This window comes from Crocuta crocuta, unplaced genomic scaffold (assembly GCF_008692635.1).
Source record: "Crocuta crocuta isolate KB4526 unplaced genomic scaffold, BGI_CrCroc_1.0 scaffold176, whole genome shotgun sequence".
NCBI lineage: Eukaryota > Metazoa > Chordata > Mammalia > Carnivora > Hyaenidae > Crocuta > Crocuta crocuta.
This window is the reverse complement of record NW_027531905.1, coordinates 7,307,971-7,323,785: the sequence shown is the minus strand read 5'-3', so window position 1 is coordinate 7,323,785 and position 15,815 is coordinate 7,307,971. Positions and strand designations below refer to the sequence as shown.

At 36.9% G+C, this 15,815-nt stretch overlaps 1 protein-coding gene across 1 annotated transcript in view; it reads left to right on the top strand.

Moving 5' to 3' along the window:
* Positions 1-464: 464 nt before the first annotated feature.
* IRAG2 (inositol 1,4,5-triphosphate receptor associated 2) overlaps positions 465-15,815 on the top strand; it is a 127,965-nt gene continuing 112,614 nt past the window's right edge. The window contains exons 1-2 of the mRNA XM_077774480.1: positions 465-1,038; positions 9,713-9,823. Coding sequence (XP_077630606.1) covers positions 465-1,038; positions 9,713-9,823 — 685 coding nt within the window. The remainder of the gene's footprint in view (positions 1,039-9,712; positions 9,824-15,815) is intronic.

Sequence of the window (15,815 nt, the reverse complement as noted above, 5' to 3'; positions counted from 1 at the left end):
TCTGTCTTTCTCTGACTTATTTCTCTGAGCATGATACACTCTAGCTCCATTCACATCATTGCAAATGGCAAGGTTTCATTCCTTTTGATGGCTGAGTAATATTCCATTGTATCTTTATCCATTCTTCAGTCAATGGACACTTGGGCTCTTTCCATAGTGTCCCTATCCTTGATAATGCTGCTATAAACATCAGGGTGTATGTATCCCTTCAACTCTGTATTTCTGTATCTTGAGTGAATACCTAGTAGTGTAATTGCTGGACTGTGGGTAGTTCTATTTTTAACTTTTTGAGGAACCTTTATACTGTTTTCCATAAGGAACTCTTAATCCCCCCAAAGCTGATTTAGGAATAAATAGCATTGCTAAATTGTTAAGATAATGCTAACTTTAAAAAAACAACAACACATGTCTACTTTTGCCTGCACTTCAGCCACTTCATCTGCGTAATTGGAGGAAGGTCAACAATGGCGTCTGCAAGGAAGATAACTGACAAGCGGCATAACCCAGTGGAAAGCATTTGCAGAAAAATCAGAGCCATCCAGAAGAGAGAGGAGTCTTTAGATCCGATTGGACAGATTATCAAATACCAATCTAGCAGTTTTGATAGTCCACAGACTAACAGCAGGAAAGATTTTGAAGAGGTCCTGAAGAAAATGGTGGTTGCTTCCGGTCCCTTGCCCAACACACGTTTCTCACATTCTGAGAAAGATGATGCCTTCATTTCATCTCCTCAAATAATGTCTCCAAAAACCCCATCCGTTTCTCGTCTCCGCTCTCCTGAGAATGCAACATACTCTCTTCCCTTCATAAATTCAGAAAACCTCTCAAGGCCAAGACCACAGAGCTCTCAGCCTTCTACATCTCTGGTATCACAGACCAGGAAAGGGGAGCAGTTCTCTAACAAGAATTTGAATAACTATTCTAGTGAAAATAATCTTAGTGCCTTAAAACTTGACTTTGATCCAACCTCTGATAAGAACTCTGAATGCTTTGCTTCTCAGGATTCCGTGGGGAAAAACTTCTCTCTAAATGAAGCTGGTAAATATTCATCTTTTAATGCTTGTTCTTCCAATAAAGGAATAAGCGTATCACTTTCTGAACACCTGAGCTGCTCAACCCACATGATTAAAACTTGGGTGGAAGCATCCAACTTTCCCTTTTAAAGTATGTTTTCTTTTTTAAAAAAAATTTACTTTAAAAATTTTAAGTTTTAATTGATGTATGGTTGACCTATTTCATGTGTACAAAGTAGTGATTCAACAAGTATATACTTTATTAAATGCTCACCATTAGTGTAGTTAACATCTGTCACCATGAAAAGTTATTACAATATAATACATATTCCCTGTGCTGTACTTTTCGTCCCCATGACATTTATTTTAGAACTAAGTTTGTACCTATTAATCTACTTCACCTATCTTGTCATCTATCTCCCTCTGGCAGTCACCAATTTGTTTTCTGTATTTTTGTTTTATTAAAGCTTATTTATTTCTCTTGAGAGAGGGAGAGCAGGAGGGGCAGAGAGAGGGAGAGAGAATCCCAAGCAGGCTCCACACTACCAGTGAAGAGCCCGACACAAGGCTCTAGCCCGTGATCTGTGAGATCCTCACCTGAGCTGACACCACGAGTCAGACACTCAACCACCTGAGCCACCCAGGTGCCCCTTGTTTTGTTTTCTAGATTCCACACACAAATGGAAGTATATGGTGTTGTCTTTGTCTGACTTATTTCACCTAACATAATACCTTCTAGGTCCATCCATGTTGCCTGAATGGCAAGATTTTATTCTTTTTTTGTGGCTGAGTAATATTCCATTGGGTGTCTGTGTGTGTGTATACATATACGTATATGTATATACGTATACATATATGTATGTCTGTGTCATATATACATATACATATATATACATATACATATATATACACATATACATATATACATGTCTGTGTGTGTGTATACATATATACGTACATACATACACACCACATCTCTTATCCATTTATCTATAGATACTTAGATCATTTTTCATATCTTGGCCATTGTAAATAATGCTGCAAAAAACCTAGGAATGCATATATCTTTTCAACTTAATGTTTTTGTTTTCTTTGGATAAATACCTAGAAGTGCAATTACTAGTATTTCCATTTTTAACTTAAGGAAACTCAGTACTATTTTTCATAGTGGCTGTGTCAGTTTATAATCCCATCAACAGCTCATAAGAGCTCCCATTTCTCCATATCCTCCCCAGCAATTGTTGTTCTTGACTTCTTGATACCAGCCATTCTGACTGGTGTAAGGGGACATCTCACTGTGGTTTTGATTTCTATATCCCTGATGATTAGTGATGTCAAGCATATTTTCATGAGTCCATTGGCTATATTGATGGGAATTATCTTTGGGAAAATGTCAATCCAGTTCTTTCACCATTTTTTAATTGGGTTATTTGGTTTTTTGGAGTTCAGTTATTTATTTTGGATATTAACTTCTTATTGGATATATCATTTGCAAATATTGTCTCCCATGCAGTATGTTGCCTTTTCATTTGTTGATAGTTTTCTAAGCTGTGCAAAAGCTTTTTAGTTTGCTATGGTCCCAATACTTTACTTTTGATTTTGTTTCCATATTCTGAGGAGAAAGATTCAGAAAAATACTGCTAAGGTCTGTGTCCAAGTGTTTACTGCCTGTGTTTTCTTTTTAGGACTTTTATGGTTTTAGCCTTTACATTTTGATACTTACTCCATTTTTAAGTTTACTTTTGTAACTTAATAAATCACAATACGTTTTGTAATAGATGTATAAGGAAGTGCTCTAGTTCCTTTTTTTTTTTTGCATATAGTTGTTCAGTTTTCCCCGTATCCCTTCTTGAAGAGATTATCTTTTCAATATTATATATTCTTCTTTGTTATATATTACTTTACCACATTAAGTGTGGGTTTATTTCTGGGCTCGCATTTCTGTTCTATTGATCTGTGTCTGTTTTTGTGCCAGAACCACACTGTTTTGATTACCATAGATTTTGTAGGATAGTTTGAAATCTGGGATTGGGATACTTTGCTCTTCTTTTTCAAGATTGCATTAACTAATTGGTGTCTTTTATGGTTCCATACGAATTTTAGTATTTGTTGTTTCAGTCTTTGAAAAATATTAGTAGTATTTCAAGAGATTGCACTAAATCTACAGAATTTCATTGGGTAGTATGGACATTTTAACAATATTAACTCTTCTAATCCATGAGGATGGTGTATCTTTCCATTTATTGGTATTGTTTTTAATTTCCTGGATCAATGTCTTATGGTTTTCAGACCACAGATATGTCTCCTGGTTAAATTTATTCCCAGAGGTTTTTTTGATACAATTGTAAATTGGATTGTTAATTTCTCTTTGTTAATTTTGTTATTGGTATACAGAAATGCAACAGATTTCCTGTATGTTGATTTTTGTATCCTGACACTTTACTAAATTTATACTTCTAAGAGTTTTTGCTGTAGTATTTAGGGTTTTCTGTATATATTATGATGTCATCTGGAAATAGTGACAGTTTGACTTTTCCTTATCAATATGAATGGCTTTTATCTTTCTTATCTGATGGCTGTGGCTAGGACTTCCAGCACTATGTTGTATAAAAGTGGTGAGAATAGACAGCCTTGTCTTGTTCCTGATCTTAGAAGAAAAGCTCTAAGACTCAACTTTTCACCACTGAGTCTAATGTTAGCTGTGGGTTTTTCATAAAAGGTTTTTCATATGTTTTCATAAAACATATCTTACCCATGTGGAGATAAATTCCCTCTAAACCTACTAAACCTACTTTGCTGAGGTCTTTATCATGAATGGATTTTGTACTTTGTCAAATGCTTTCCCTGCATCTATTAAAATAATCATATGGTTTTTATCCTTCATTTGTTAATGTGGTGTATCATGTGGATTGATTGGTGTGTATAGAATCATCCTTGCATCCATGAAATAAACCCCACTTGATTGTGGTGAATGATCCTTTTAACATACTATTGAGTTCAATTTGCTAATATTTGGTTGAGGCTTTTGCATCTATGTTCATCAAGAATATTAGTCTATACTTTCCTTTTTTGTAGGGTCTTTGATGTTGGTGCTAGGGTACTACTGGCCTCATAGAATGAACTGGAAGCGTTCTTTTCAATTTTTTGGAATACAATGAGAAGAATAGATATTAACTCTTCTTTATGATTAGAATTCAGCTGTGGATCCACCTGCTCCTGGACTTTTGCTTGTTGGGAGTTTTTGACTACTGGCTCAATTTCATTAATAATAAGTGGTCTCTTCAGATTTTCTGTTTATTCCTGGCAGTTTGGGGAGATTGTAAATTTCTAGAAATTTTTCTATTTTTTCTAGTTTCAATTTGTTGGTATATAACATTTTGTAGTAGCCTGTTATAATCCTTGATATTTCTGTGGTATCAGATGTAACTTCTATTTTGTTTCTGATTTTATCTGAATCGCCTCTTTTTTTTTTTTTTAATAAGTCTGGCTAAAAGTTTATCAATTTTGTTAATCTTTTTAAAGAATCCAACTCCTAGTTTCATCTTTTATATTGTTTTTTTCAATTTCTATTTTATTTATTTTTCCCTCTAATCTTTATGATTTCCTTTCTTCTAACTGGACTTTGTTGGTTCTTTTTTTCTTTTTCTAATTCCTTTACGTGTAAAGTTAGTTTGAGATTTTCCTTGTTTCTTGAAGTAGGCCTGTATTGCTATAAACTTCCTTCTTAGAACTGTGTTTGCTGAATCCCAAAGATTTTGAACCGACAAAGATTTTGTTTCCAATTTCATTTGTCTCCAGGTACTCCTTGATTTCCTCTTTGACTTCCTCATTGATCCATAGGATGTTTAGTAGCATGTTTTTTAGCCTCCAAGTGTTTGTGTTTTTTTCATTTTTTCCCCTTGTAATTGACATCTGCTTTTATAGTGCTGTGGTTGAAAAAGATGCTTGATTTGATATATGGTCTTTTTAAATTCACTGGGACTTCTTTCACAGCCTAATGAGATCTATTTTGGAAAATATTCCATGTGCACTTGGGTATTTTGTTTTTGAATGGAATGTTCTGCATCTGTTAAGTCCATTTGGTATGTGTCATGTAAAGCTGTTTCCTTATTACTTTTCTGTATTGGTGATATATCCATTGGTAAGTGAGGTGCTAAAGTCTCCTGTTATTGTGTTACCATCAATTTCTTCCCTTATGTTTATTAATAGTTTTATGTATTTAGGTGCCCTATGTTGGGAGAATATTCACATTTGTTATATCCTCTTGCTGGATTTATCTCTTTGTAATTACGTAGTGCCCCACCTTATTTCTTATTACAGGCTTTGTTTTAAAGTGTTTTTTGTCTAAGTATTGCTACGCCATCTCTCCCCCCCCCCTCCTTTTCTTGAAATATTTTTTTCCCCCTTTTCACTTTCAGTCTTTATGGTATTAGCTGTGAAATGGGTCTCTTATAGAAGCATATAGATGTCTCTTTTTTTTTTTAATCCATTCAGTCACCCTATGTCTTTTGATTGGAACACTTAATCCATTTACATTTAAAGTAATTATTGATAAATATGTACTGATTGCCATTTTGTTAACAATTTCTGACTGTTTATGTAGTTATTCTCTGTTCCTTTCTCCTCTTATTCTCTTCACTATGCAGATGACCATCATTATTGTTGTGCTTGGATTTCTTTCTCTTTATTTTTTGTGTATCTATTACAGATTTTGGCTTGTGGTTACCAAGAGGTTCATATATAACATCCTATATATATAGTAGTTAATTTGAGTTAATTTAAGTTCAAACACATTCTAAAAGAACTACAGTTTTATCTCCCCCATTTTATGTATATAATGTCATATTTCTTTTGTGTATCCCTTCACTTGTTTTTGTAGATATAATTAGTGCCACTTTTGTCTTTTAACCTTTATACTAGCTTTATAAATGATCTAGTAACTACTGTATATTTGCTTTTATCAGTGAAACTTCTCCTTTTATATCTAGTGATGACCTTTTCTTTACTTAAAGAAGCCCCTTTAATATTTCTTGTAAGGCTGGTATAGTGATGATGAACTCCTTTAGCTTTTATTTGTCTGGGAAACTCTCTCTTTCAACTCTGAATGATAACCTTGCCATGTAGAGTATTCTTCGTTGTAGGGTGTTTTGTTTTTGTCTTTTGTCTTTTTTTTTTAACCCCTTTCAGCACTTTGATTTTATTGTACCACTCCCTTTTGGCCTGCAATATTTCTGCTGAAATGTCAGCTGATAGCCCTGTGGGGTTTCCCTTTTACATAACTGTTAGCTTCTCTCTTGCAATTTTTAAGATTTTTATCTCTAATTTTTGCTGTTTTAATTATGTGTCTTGTCAGTTTTCTTGTGTCCTCTTGTTTGGGGCTCTCTGTGCTTCTTGAACCTGGATGCATGTTTCCTTCCTTAGGATAGGGAAGTATTCAGCTATTATTTCCTCTATTTTCTTACCCCTCTCTCTTCTCCTTCTGGGACCCCTATGATATGAATGTTATTATGCTTGATGTTTTCCAAGAGATTTCTTAACCTGTCCTCATTTTTAAAAGTTCTATTTTCTGTTCAGCTAGTTGCCTTTTACTACCTTGTCTTCCAGATCACTGATCTATTCTTCTGCATCACCAAATCCACTATTGATTCCCTCTAGTGTATTTTTCATGTCTGTTATTGTATTTTTTCAGTGCTGGCTGGTTGTTTTTAATATTTTGTATCTCTTTGTTAAAGTTCTCCCTGAATTTATTAAGTCTGATGAGCATCTAATGGCCATTACTTTGAACTCTTTACTAGGTAGATTGCTTATTTCCATTTCATTTAGCTCTTTTTCTGGGGGGTTGTCTTGTTCTTTCATATGGTTCATATTCCTCTCAATTTTTTTCTAGGTCTATTTGTCCCTCTGTATTAGGTAGGCCATATATGTATTCTAGTCTTGAAAGTAGTGGCCTTAGGTAGAACATGTCCTGTAGGGGCCCAGTAGTAATTCCCCCTAGTTAGCAAAACCGAGTGCTCCAGAGGTGTCCCTTATGTGGACTATGTGTACGTTCCTCTTGTGACTGGGTCATGATTGCTACAGGTATTCTGGTGGGCAAGGCCAACGCTTAGCCCAGCTGTCTGTAAAGATTGGCAGCAAGGCTTGCACCCAGCACAGCTAAATGAAAAGCTTAGCTGTAGCTCCTGCAGCATCCTGGTGGGCAGGGCTAGCCCTCAGGCTGGCTGTCTATAACGTCCAAACTTGACTGCCGCAGGTGTGCTGGTGAACATTGTTTACCTGTGGTGCAGCTGGCTGAGCGGCCTGGCTATGGTCTCCGTAGGCCTCCGAATGAGTGGTTAAGTCCTGGTGCAGCTGAATGGGAGGCTTGGTTGCATCTGTTGAGGTTGCGCTGGTGGAGGGGGCCGGCTCCTGGTGAGGCTGAGCGGTAGGCCTGGCTGTAGCTATTGTCCGTATGCCGGTGTATAGAGCGAGCTCCCACACTCCCTGCGGGCGGAGGTAGCTCTGGAGGGGCCCTAGTTCTGTGGGTCTGGTGGGGCAGTAGTTACTCTGGGAGGACACAGGTTCCGACTGAGGCTGCCCTCCAGGTGTGGCGGGGCAGGAGTTGATTTGGAGAAGCACCTGCTGGGGAGGGACTGCAGGAAAACACCTGCTTGGGGCAAGTGGGGCTAGCAAGGAAGATGGAGAGTGTCAGACCTGCTGCCTCAAGTGTCAGACTAGCTATGCTGAGCGGGGACACTTCATCCCAGAGAAAACTCCTGCAGATCCCCAGTTCAGTGGTACATGTCCTCAAACTGGTAATCTTTCACGTATACCCCAAGCACTTTTTGAACTGCTGAGTCTTGGGCCAAGCGATATAGCTCACTGGCCCTTTACAAGCAGAGATTCAGATTCATGCTGGCCTCTGTCTCTCAGACTTAAGCCCTGCCGATTTTCAAAGCCAGATGTGATAGGGGCTTGTGTTCGCTACACAGTCCCAGGACCCAGGGTGCCTGATGTGGGGCTTGATCCCCTAGCTTCTCAGGGAAGACTATCACACTTGTCCTGTACTTCCTCATTCTGGGTTGGCACCACACTGGGGGTTTGGTTCCCGACTGTGTCTCACCCTCTCCTACTCTTCTCACGTGGCCTTCTTTTTATGCTGTTAGCTGTGGAAGATCTCTGCCAGTATCTCAGGTCCTTACTGATAACAAAAGTTTGATGTATATTTTGCATGTTATATGTATCATATACTATATTCTTCCAATAAAATGAACTAGAGAAAAGAAAATGTTGTTATTAAAGATATCATAAAGAGGAGAAATTACATTTACAGTATTGTACTATATTTTTGGGTGCCATATCTATTTTTTAAAATCCACATAGGGCGCCTGGGTGGCTTAGTCGGTTAAGCGTCCGACTTTCGCTTAGGTCATGATCTCGCGGTTCGTGGGTTCGAGCCCCGCGTCGAGCTCTGTGCTGACTGCCAGCTCAGAGCCTGGAGCCTATTTCGGAGTCTGTATCTCCCTCTCTCTCTGACCCTCCCCTTCTCACGCTGTCTCTCTCTCTCTCCTAGAAATAAATAAAAATATTTAAAAAAATCCACATGTAAGTGGACCCATGTAGTTCAAACCCATGTTGTTCAAGGGTCAACTGTAATTGGTGCCTTGGTGTGTCTGTGGGATGAAGTGAGCTCAGGATCCTACTCTGCCACCTTCTAGCAAGTCTCTTTAGGTTTTTTTTTTCCTCTTAAAATCTTGCACATGAAATGTAAATATTTTTTATGCTTTTAATTAAAAACCTGATAGAGACTTCAGATTGTATTTATAACCCTAACCATTGGTATTTCTCTATTGACCTGAAAACAAACTTTCTTTGGGGAAATTAGAACATCACAATGGAAATACATAGATATAGGGGAGTTAAAATTCATATAGTTCCCAGGTGCCTTGCTAAAAACTACCATTTTACACGTGTGTGTGTGTGTGTGTGTGTATGTGTGTTTAGGAGTAAAGCATATAAAAAAAGTATATGCTCCATTGTGGAGCCAATAAGGTGGGCCAAGGGAGAATGTAAATTTTGCCGGCCAATTTGAACTCAAATTTCAGGAACTCTACTTAGGGGGTTGCTTATAGAGTCCCAAAGATGTTAGGTGCTAAAAAGTAAAACAATATAAGATGACGTGTTTTCTGTATAGCTAATTTTTGCTCTCCCTCTATTTGTCTTTGAAATATTTCTACTTATGGGGCACCTGGGTGGTTTAGTCTGCTAAGCGCCCAGCTCTGGGTTTCAGCTTGGGTCACAATCTCTCATTTCATGAGTTCAAGCCCCACATCAGGCTCTGCGCTTGCAGCAGCACTGAGCCTGCTTGGGATTCTCTCTCTCCCTCTCTGCCCCTTCCCCCATTTGCTCTTGCTCTCTCTCAAGATAAACATTAAAAATATTTCTATTTCTTTTACACCACTTTTTCACAGAATGCCTTTAATGTTATAGGACAAAAACTCAAATCCCTCTCTTTCATCATTCTTTTCTACTTTAATGCAAATTATTTGTTTGACCTTTTGATTGATGATAAAACTTTCAAGACCAATTTTTTTGCTTCATCTATTCAAGTCAACCAGTATTGTAGACTGCTATTTAAATCTGTCTTTTGTTAAAATTAAAATAAAATAAATTAGCAATTGTAGCACAGAAAACGCCTGGATTTACAAACTTTCTTCTAATAGGATGGAAGCTAGGAAACCATAATGTCAAGGAAGGTGTCCTCTACGGCACTAACAGGACTTGTGAAGAGTTACTCACAAGTATTTTTCATGCCTGTGACACAAAATGTGGAGGTAAGTTGGAAATTATCTGCTGAAATATTTGGTGCTCCTCAAGTCCTCTGTACTTTCTGTTGTGAGAGAGGGAAATGGTTGTGTGGTGCTCTGTGTAGTTGTATGGATGTGATGGATACAACCTAATTTGGGAAAAAGGATGGCTATTTAGGTCTTGGTTATTTCTTTATAATTTATTTATACCTATTTTGCATACTTTACCAGTGTCTTGAATGATTTTTTTTTTTTAACTTATCAACCTGATTAGTAACTCCAATCATTGGAACTACCACCATGTCATCAGTGATGCCTTACAGGAAATCTATACCTCAAATTTATAAAGCCACTGTACAAAGTTTAGCTCAAAATTGTTAATTTTAGATTTTCACTTCTGCTTTTTTAAACTTGTGTTTCTTTTAAAATGTCCACAAGTAATTTTTAGCACATAAATAATTTGTGCTCATTGTAGTAATATATAGCTAAACAAAAGAAGAAACTCCTCAGTGATGTTGTTTGAATAACTGTCATTAGTTCTTGTTATATAACTCTACAAAACTTCATTTATCACTATGGTTTTTTATTTGGATTAAAATTTTTTTTAGTGTGTTAACATTGCAAACATCCATAGAACTAGAATGTGATGAACCCTTATATGTCATAGCAATTATGTTTTGTTTTTTTTTTTTAAATGTTTGAGAAAGAGTGTGCAAGTGGGGAAGGGGTGGGGGGGGAGCAGACAGAGGATCTGAAGTGGGCTCTGTGCTGGCAGCAGGGCCTCCATCCCACAAACCATGAAATCATGACCTGAACTGAAGTCAGAAGCTGAACCAACTGGGCCACCCAGGCACCCCAATTATGTTTCATTTTTTAACTCCAGTCATTTTCCTTTCCTCCACTCAGGATTGTTTTGTGATAAGTCCAAGACCTCACGTTATTTCATCTGTAAATATTTCAATACATATTTTTAAAAAATAAAGACTGATTTAAATATGACTACAATGTTATTATCGTGACTAAGAATAACATAATATCAAATATCTTGTCAGTGTTCAAAAATCAATATCTAAGAAAGGTTAATTATAATTAGTTGCCTGCCTTATCTCTCTGTACCTTTTCTATATCTTTTTTGTATTTTGAATTACTTGTTAACGAATTGGTTCTATTTTCTCATAGTTTCTGAATTTTGGTGATTGTGTATCTGTGGGTACACTTGACTTCTTTCTCTGTCCTCATCTTTAGAGGTTTGATCAGATAAAAGTTTATTTTATTTTTTTTTTACCAGAATTCTACATAGATGGTATTATGCATTTGTATCAGAGTGGAAAACTATTGATGATGAAGGCTGTGAAAAAAATTTTAATGAGTAAACTAGAAGATCCTATTGGCTTCATTAAATGATTGCTGCATCAGGCAATATCCCATCAGCAAGTAGAGGGGTGTTCTGAGGAGATGTACAAAATGGAAGGCTTTTATAGGAAGGAGAGTAGGGAAAGTTATTAGCCAAAAAACAAAATGTGTTCTGGGCAAGGTCACTTTTCCTTAGAGGAAGAGCAGGACTTCTTATCATGCAGGTTATCTTATCTTCCATTGGGGGAGGGAGAGAGCTCCTATGGCCGACTCATTGGTTCCCATCAGAAAATTCCTGACTGATTGGGTAAGATTATATATCTGGGGGAGGTTGAAACTGCAGTTAGATTCTGTATTGAGCCCTGGTTTGGGAATGTGGCCTAAGAAATGCCATTTTGGAATATTTAAACAATTCCCCCACTTTAGATCAGACTCTCCACTGAACTGAGAGGTGTGATCAAAATTTGAGGCATTAGCGCCATTCTGGCCACTGCTCTGTAGTTCTTGAAGCTTTGTTGATCTTTTGTGGGTATTCACAGGTAATGACATTGTTTTCTCGATTCTTTATAACTTGAGGTTTGCAATTTTTAAGTCTGTCATCGTCTTTGTTCCTTTATTGACATTCCAGTCTCAGGGAGATCATTTGCTTGTTGGTAAGCAGCTGAGAACATGGATCCAATGCTTTTGAGAGAATATAATGTACCCAGGAGATTAGGTAAGGTGTAAGAGACTTACAGCGGCTGGTCATACTAACATGCGGAAACAAGGGATCAGCAGCAGGTTGTATGCTGATAGACTTCTAAGAGGTTTGCAAGGTTTTTGTTAAGGTTTGTAGGATTTGCGCAGTGAAGTAGGTACCTTGGTCGATGGAGATTATAGGAGGAATGTCCCATATTTTCTAATCGTGTCTTTTCTATCATGTGAGCAGTAGCCTTCCTTGAGGGAAAGGCTTCAACCCATATGGAAGACCTACATCCAGTCGCAAGAAGATGTTGATAATCCATGCTAAGTGGCAGTTAAGTGAAGTACAGCTGCAGGTGTTCAAAGTGTCCAGAGAGAGGAAGTCTGAGCCCTCTGGGAACAAAAACTGTTTTTCTAGGATTATGGACCTGACCAGTCAGACATTTTTGGTAGGCTGTTCTAATAATATCATAGAAGTTCCCCCATAATGTCTATTCATAATTTGATCTTAAATGCCCAATAGTGGGTGGAGTGCCAAAACCAAAAAATGGGATTAGTCAAACAAACAAAAAAAAAACCAAGCAGCTGTCTTGAGTTTCCCATAGCCCCAACTGTTCTTTAAGTTCTAGCCATTTTTATTCACCTTAATTTCTGATTCAGGAGCAGACTGTTGCCATGTTACAAGGACATCAGCGTGGCAAAAGGCTAGCAATGAAGGATTTTTTTTTTTTTTCCCTTCAAAAGCAGAATGGATTCCATCCACATGTGCCACAGTCTTCCAGATATAAGAGAGAAGGCTTAGGCTTAGTGTGGCTTATTTGACAGTGCTTCCCATGTCATTTCCACACCCAATAAACCTGATTAGTTTAACAAATCCTTAGGAATATTGCAGGTCAAAAAGACTTCGTATAGTACTTGACTTTGGGAAAATTTATCAAAAGTATATTTTTTAAAAGGTTTATGCATTTCCCTACATAGGATTACAGATTATGAAAATAATTGAAAGGTAAATATATATATTTAATATAACATATTATATAATCTGTTATCAAAAGCAGACCAAAAGTCCAAAAGCACTTTGTCCTGTTAACAGGGAGAGAACCAAATTTTAATTTTGTACTAGATTTTGTTACTAAAACTCATTTTTAAATAATTATATTTTTAGCTTAACCACACATTAAAATTTTCTTCCCAAAGATTCTTTCTCCACAGACCATTTATAGCTTTCTTCTTTTTTTTAATGTTTATTTTTGAGAGAGAAAAAGAGAGAGCAGGCGTGGGGGAGGGACAGTGTGAGAAAAGGAGACCCAAAATCTAAGCAGGCTCCAGGTTCCAAGCTGTCAGCACAGAGCCCAATGCAGGGCTCCAACCCACGAACCATGAGATCATGACCCGAGCTGAAGTCCGACACTTAACCGACTGAGCCACCCAGGAGCCCCTTTATAACTTTTTACATTCCAGTTTTGTCCTATTTTTTCTCTTTAAACAACCATATTCCCTTTGGAACAAAATTACTTTCTCTTCCCTCAATAAAAAATGGATCTCCATTTTTCATACCTTCCCTTATTGAAAACACATCCAATTTTCCTGGCATACAAAGATATGTTCCTTATTATTTCTAGAAGCTTTAATTGCATATGTTAAAATTCTTAACCTTTAGAAGCCTTAATTTCTAGCGAAAATGAAGAAGTAAGCAATTCTGAACTGTTATACCAGCAGTCTTTAAATTTGAAACTTTATGAATATATTTCATAACTTCTAAAAGCATATGGCCTTTTCAGTTTTTCCATAAACTGCTAACACATCTAAGTATCTTTTAGTTTTTTTTATGTAATGAGAATCTAAAAGTAGATAAATCTAGATTTAGTAGTAGTGTTTTAGTATTTGTCTGATTTGGAAATTATCTAGTTATTTAATGAATTTAATTCTCCATTTAACCTAACTCAGCAAAACTTTAAGATTTTAAGTTACCAAAAGAAAATTGGGAAAACTAGAAGTAGACATAAATACTGCTGAAAAGTTCATTTATAAACTTCTATCTTACATCTATTTAATTTACTTGTCCTTAAAAATTATGTTTTGATTACCTACTAAAACTTCATTAAACTGGGGTGCCTGGGTGGCTCAGTCGGTTAAGCGTCCAACTTTGGCTCAGGTCGTGATCACACAGTTCGTGGGTTCAAGCCCCGCATCGGGCTCTGTGCTGACAGCTAGCTCAGAGCCTGGAGCCTGTTTCAGTCTGTGACTCCCTCTCTCTCTGACCCTCCCTTGCTCAAGCTGTTTCTCTCTCAGAAGTAAACAAAACACGAAAAAATTTAAAAAAACCTTCATCAAACAATAGACAGCCATTATCCTAAGCTATTATTTTTTAATTGACAGATTTTGTAAGAGATAATATAAACTTCTTTGGCTAGTAAACTCCGATAGCTTTATGTTTAATGTTGATAACTCTAAATTAAATATGTCTTTTAATTAAACCATCAGTCTTAAACTAGCTTTTACATCAAATATTTGTCTAAATCACATGAACTTGAGAAGCATTTGGGTTAGTTTCTATCTTTGAGAGTTTTAGAATGCACAGTTCTTACAAGCACTTGACACTTGCCTTTAAATCAACTAAATAAAACACATAGCCATACAAAGCCATATCATCCAGAGGCAGAAAACACCACTTACCTACAATAAACACATGGAACTTATAGCTTCTATTTTAAAATAACTGCCATGAAATAGGTACAAAATCCACCAGTTATAAGAGTTGGGTTTGAGTTTTTCTAATACATAAAATAAGGGTACTCTCTGGATGGCTAAAGTTTATTAAAAATATTTGTGGGGAGAGAACACATTTTTGTATTTCTCTTTGGCAAGTCAAGTCCCAAATGGCCTTTCCCCCTTTAGTTTTTTCTTAATAAGAATTATCTCCCTGAAATTCACATTTTAAAGAGGTGGACTAGATATGAGTTCCGGGACAAGACCAGGTAGAATATTGAACACTTACATTCCAAAGGCACATGGAAAAAAAAAAATGCAAGCTCTTTCTAGAAGGAGGAGTGCAGATTTTTTTACACAAGCTATTTGAAAGAAATATGGGAGGTTTGGGGACTGGTAAAAAGGATTGATAGTCTTTGAATTATTTCTGGATCCACATCCTTGGTCCTGTAAAGGCTAGATTTGTAAAATGAGGAGTTATTTTTAACTCCTGAAAGAATTTGCTTGCTGCCTCGATGCTATCAAAGGATTGACACACCCATCTACCTATGAGAATGTACCCCCCGCCCACCTCCGTGTACACTTAGCTCAGGGGCAAAGACCTAAAAAATTTTATCAGGCTCTGAATATCAGCTTTGAACCTAGTCAAATTTCTGAGTAAAGAATTATTAAGTCCTTTCAAATATCTTTTCAGTGTTCAGCAGGAAAAAATAGTAAATATTTTTGGCAGTATTAAACAACCTCACGGACCCAAGAGACTTTCCTCTAAGAGTGTGTAAAAGTTATATCCTTACAAGATTTTAGAGTCACTCCCCAAAATAGCTAATGAAAGAACTGACAAGCTGCATGTCCCAGGCAGGCAGAAAGCCAAACCACATTCTTAGTGATGCAGGCAGACTGAGTCCAAGAGGGTCCTTGGCTTTACACAGGATAGAAATCAAACGTGAGCTGGGGAAAGTGAAAAGAGTTTATTGGATAGTGTGAGGACAGATAACAGCGGACTGGGAGACTAGGAAAGGAGAGAAGAATGAGTCTTATCATTGCTAGGGGTTTATATTAGAAAAGAATCTAGGGGGCTTATTCCTCCAGAAATCCAGGGTAGGGTCCAGCCAAAGGCAATAGTCAGGAGAACAGTAAGTGCTATTCCATAAATTACCAAAGATAAAGGTATTGATGCCAGCATTTGTTTGAAGCTAATGTCCTAGGACATGTTTGAGATTTGGCTCTTCTTTTTTTTTTTTTAAAGTCTATCATGTTATTTTTTTTTTTTTTTTTT